The 4712-nt window shown below is 43.2% G+C and overlaps 1 protein-coding gene across 1 annotated transcript; it reads right to left on the minus strand.

Moving 5' to 3' along the window:
* Nucleotides 1-209: 209 nt before the first annotated feature.
* On the minus strand, nt 210-4368 carry LOC118496093 (sialoadhesin-like). The gene is made up of 3 exons (XM_036006337.1): nt 4190-4368; nt 1397-1735; nt 210-475 (listed from the first exon to the last, which is right to left on the minus strand). Exons 1-3 carry the CDS (start codon nt 4239-4241, stop codon nt 210-212), a joined length of 657 nt encoding a protein of 218 aa, XP_035862230.1. The 5' UTR covers nt 4242-4368.
* Between the last annotated feature and the right edge of the window lie 344 nt (nt 4369-4712).

Here is a 4712-nt window from a genome sequence, read left to right on the forward strand (position 1 = left end):
TGTGTGTGGGGGGGGGGTGTGATCACGGAAGGCTTGTATCATGTGGACGTGCCGACAGTTTTGTTGTCATTACTTAGAATTCCTCATGGGGGAGACAGAAACTACGTACTATAGCTTTAAGGTGGTTTAGATTCAGTTTGTAGTTTATATAGACGACTTGTTGAGTTTGGATCTGGTCTGAAAATGTTTTCAGATAAAAACTGATCAAACTAACCTTCCACATGCAGGCTGTACGGCACTGAGAGGGTGCGCTTGTTCTTCTTCAAACCACAGGTGTAATTCCCACAATGCTTTGCAGTCAGATAGCTGAGATGGAGGGCGGGGCCAGTCTCTGAGAGGGCGTGGCCATCTCTGAACCAGGTGACCTCCAGTTGGTGGATAGTGCAGATTGCAGCAGAACAGTTCAGTGTGACTGCTTCTCCTCTTTTAAACTCTCCGTCATCTCTGGAGCTTCTTATCTTCATCTGATCACCATCTAAAATACATTTACAGAGTTAGTTTTTAATACATTATATTAGATTAGACTAGATAGATTATGACTTGTTGGAACTGATGATCCCCGTTCCTCATGTTGTTACAGACCAAGATCACTATACAACTAAAGGTAAAGACAGCCCTCCATCTTTTAGGGTGACTTTACTGTCTTTTAGAGGCTGTAGTGGGTTCTGTTCCAAAGCTAGAACAATACATTGGTATCAAAGTAAACTAGACAACATAAGGAACCCATGCTGTGGTAGCTTGTTGGGAAGGAAGCTAAATATTGCTCCAAACTTAAGCTAAAGTTTGGAGAGGGAAAAACATGGCACAGCCTTTTTCAAAGGTGTCCGTTAACCTCTGACCTCCAGATATCTGAATGAAAATGGGTTCTGTACATACCCACGAGTCTCCCCTTTACACACACACACACTTTATGATAATCCCATGCAGTATACGTGTGTTATTGTTGCCTATTTTAAAATGGTGTGTTTGAATATTTCTGCAGACTGGGGTCCCTAAACAGTCTCAGAGTTGCATGCCCCCCAGACCCCCCTATAGGTTTGGGCTGAGACCCTCCGCCCCTGTTCTTTGATACATTTATTCAGCAGTAATATTGTAAAATCAGATAAAAACCAGATGAGATTTAAGATGAAGAAACTCAATGAGAGGAGGAAAGATTACAGATGTGTTTAGTGACGTTTTCTGAGAAGAACTCCAAACAATGTCTCGGAAACCAGTTCCCTTTCTACACGTAGAACACAACATGAGATTGTCCAGATTACATTGCGTGTGTGTGCGTGTGTGTGTGTGTGTGTGTGTGTGTGTGTGTGTGTGTGTGTGTGTGTGTGTGTGTGTGTAGCTGTTTCCTAATTTGGTTATAACCAACAGAGTCTCTAGCTGTTCCTTGAGATGTTCTTACCTACGACTGAGACTCTCACTCCTGATTGGCCAGTAAAAGATGCTCTGCTGTCATCAGCTTCCATTCTGAAGCGAAAAGTTGCGTCGTCTTCCTTCTGTAAATCTGAGATCTGTAAAGTGCAGTTTCTCTTCTTGTCTCCCAGGTATCTGTAACGAGGGTTGTTGATGTTTGATTTGCTGTCGTACACAGACGGAGTCAAACTGAAACAGATTTCATGGCACCAGCCGACTCTGATGATCTTGACAGACTCCAGTGGTGTGAAGGAGCAGGGGAGGAGGACGGTCGATCCTTTTACACCACAAACAGGATCTGGATAGTTCACTCTTTGACCCAGAGCACCTGACAAACACAAGAAGAAGAGACAAACATGATGGTAGAAAATGAATATCAGAATTCAGTGTCTCTGATTCTCTTCTTCTTTGTAAACTGATGTCTGATTGTAAAAACAAACATTTCTCACCTGTGATTTCATCTCCTATTAGACTGAATTTATATTTGACGTATTTTGAGAAACAATCCTGAAAATCTCACAATGACAACAACAACTCTCACGTGTGTGTGTGTGTGTGTGTGAGTGTGTGTGTGTGTGTGTGTGTGTGTGTGTGTGTGTCTGTGTGTGTGTGTTTGTGTGTGTGTGTGTGTATGTGTGTGTGTGTGTGTGTGTGTGTGTGTGTGTGTGTGTGTGTATGTGTGTGTGTGTGTGTGTGTGTGTGTGTGTGTGTGTGTGTGTGTGTGTGTGTGTGTGTGTGTGTGTGTGTGTGTGTGTGTGTGTGTGTGTGTGTGTGTGTGTACCAAATAAATAATCCTAATACCTAAACTATAATCTGATAACATAAACAATAACAAGACTCTGAGCCCACTGGGCCAAAGAAGTACTTTAATGTTTTGTGTTTAGAGTTGATGATAATACTCGTGTACTTTTACTGCAGTAAATGATGAGAGTACTTCCTCCATCTCTGGTTACTTTTCTCTCTTTTATCTCACTGATCTCACTTCCCTTCATGTGTCTTTCTCTCAACGTGTGTGATTATAATCTGCTTCAGTCTGCATGTTTCTGCACCAACAGGACACAGAGATGTCTTCCAGCTTCTTTATTCTGAACCACAACATGAACTAAAGTTAAACTGGCAGAACGGAGCCCAGAAACACCACTCTGAGACAGGCCACGTTACAATCAAGTTCACTTTTAATGGAACTGGCTCCAGAGGTGGAATCTTACTAAGTACATCTACTGTGGGGGTGTGTGTGTGAGTGTGTGTGTGTGTGTGTGTGTGCATGTGTGTGTGTGGTGTCTGATATTAACTCCAGACTGAAAGCCAAGTTCATTCATCTTCTCACCAGAAACAGGATTTTAACCTCAACGTTATTCATTTTATAACGTCAGCCCTGGAGGTAACCAGTCTCCCTGGTTTTCTGACCACAGTCGGAAGTGAAGCGATCAGGAGAGGTTAACACATTGAACATTTTTAATTAAACAGCTTATTAACGTGAGCTTGTTGCCCCCTAGAATTTTCCTGTCCGAGCCCGACACAGTTCAAATCTAATTTTTTCTCATACTAATGACACATGTACGTTTGTTCGTGTGGAAAGCTTTTATTAAGCAACTGGAAGCCATTCAGAAATGTCAACAGATGAGGTCATCAGCTCACACGGGGCAAAAAGCTCACGTTAATCAGCTGTTTAATTTAAAATGTTCAATGTGTTAACCTCTCCTGATCGCTTCTTTTCCAACCGTGATCAGAAAACCAGGGAGACTGGTTACCTCCAGGGCTGACGTTATAAAATGAATAACGTTGAGGTTAAAATCCTGTTTCTGGTGAGAAGATGAATGAACTTGGCTTTCAGTCTGGGCTTTATTTCAGACACCACACACACTGTACAAAACTTAAACTTATTCCACCAACTCTGCTCCGGTTGCATCAACACGTCTGCTTCCTCTTTCTCTATCTCTCTTCTGCCCACTTTACACACACACACACACACACACACACACACACACACACACACACACACACACATACACACACACACACACACACACACACACACTGAGCTCTCTTAAAGGAGCAGCAGCACCATTTTACAACAAATGCCTTATCACGCTGATGTGACCGAACCCGACCAATTTCTAAATATCTGTCCGAACCGGGCTGGGACCCGGCGGGCTCAGTTCAGGTATCCATACCTTAATACGCACACACACACTTAGCAACACATGCACGCACACACACACTCACACACTCACACACACACACACACACACACACACACACACACACACACACACACACACACACAGAGACACACAGAGACGCACACACGCACACACACACACACACACACACACACACAGACACAGAGACACACAGAGACGCACACACACACACACACACACACACACACACAGATACATAGACATTTAGACACACGCTCACACAAACACATAGAGACACACACAGACACATAGACACACAGCCACACACAGAGACACACACACGGAGACACACACACACAGAGACACACACACACAATTGAAGCCAGACTTCCCGTTTAGCATCATCTTAAAAAAACTACAAATATTATATCATTATATTCCACATCTCTCAAACATTCTGGGTATTATTCAACTTTTCATTAACATTCATACTAATTAAAGCCATTCCCACTTTTTCAACTATTCTCACTACTTCACCTTCTTCTTACACAATCCAAGCGTCAGCCTTTCAACACAGAGTAAAGATCTGAAGACTTCTCCCCCCACTGACTGTGTCCATGTTGGGACTCTGATCTTACCTGTCAGGACCAACATGACGGCCCAGAGGATCTTTTTGTCCCAAACTGCCATCCTTACTTCAGTCTCTTCAGGTTGGGACTCCTGACAGAAGAGTGAGCGGAGCGTTAACTGACTGACGGACAGAGAAGTTGTCACATATGTCAAGAAATATTTTTAACCACTTCCTGACTTCCTTCTTTCTTTCTGTTCGGAGAACTCTTTTCTCACCAACTTCACATTCTTTTACTGTAACTTCCCTAATTGATTAAAACCCAACAAGTCCACAGAATGACGCAACGTGGACAGAAAAGCTGCAAAAACACAGACAACAGTTGGGATATTAAATGAATGATGTTCATCTGACAGGGTTGTGTGTGTGTGTGTGTGTGTGTGTGTGTGTGTGTGTGTGTCTGTGTGTGTGTGTGTGTGTGTGTGTGTGTGTGTGGAGGGGAGGCTGCTGTTTTAGACAACACAACCACAAACCACCATAGCACCTCCTCATGGTCATTGCATCACATGGTGAGGTCATACCAGACCTTTGCC

The sequence above is a fragment of the Sander lucioperca genome, chromosome 10, assembly GCF_008315115.2.
Source record: "Sander lucioperca isolate FBNREF2018 chromosome 10, SLUC_FBN_1.2, whole genome shotgun sequence".
NCBI classification, from domain to species: Eukaryota; Metazoa; Chordata; class Actinopteri; order Perciformes; family Percidae; genus Sander; species Sander lucioperca.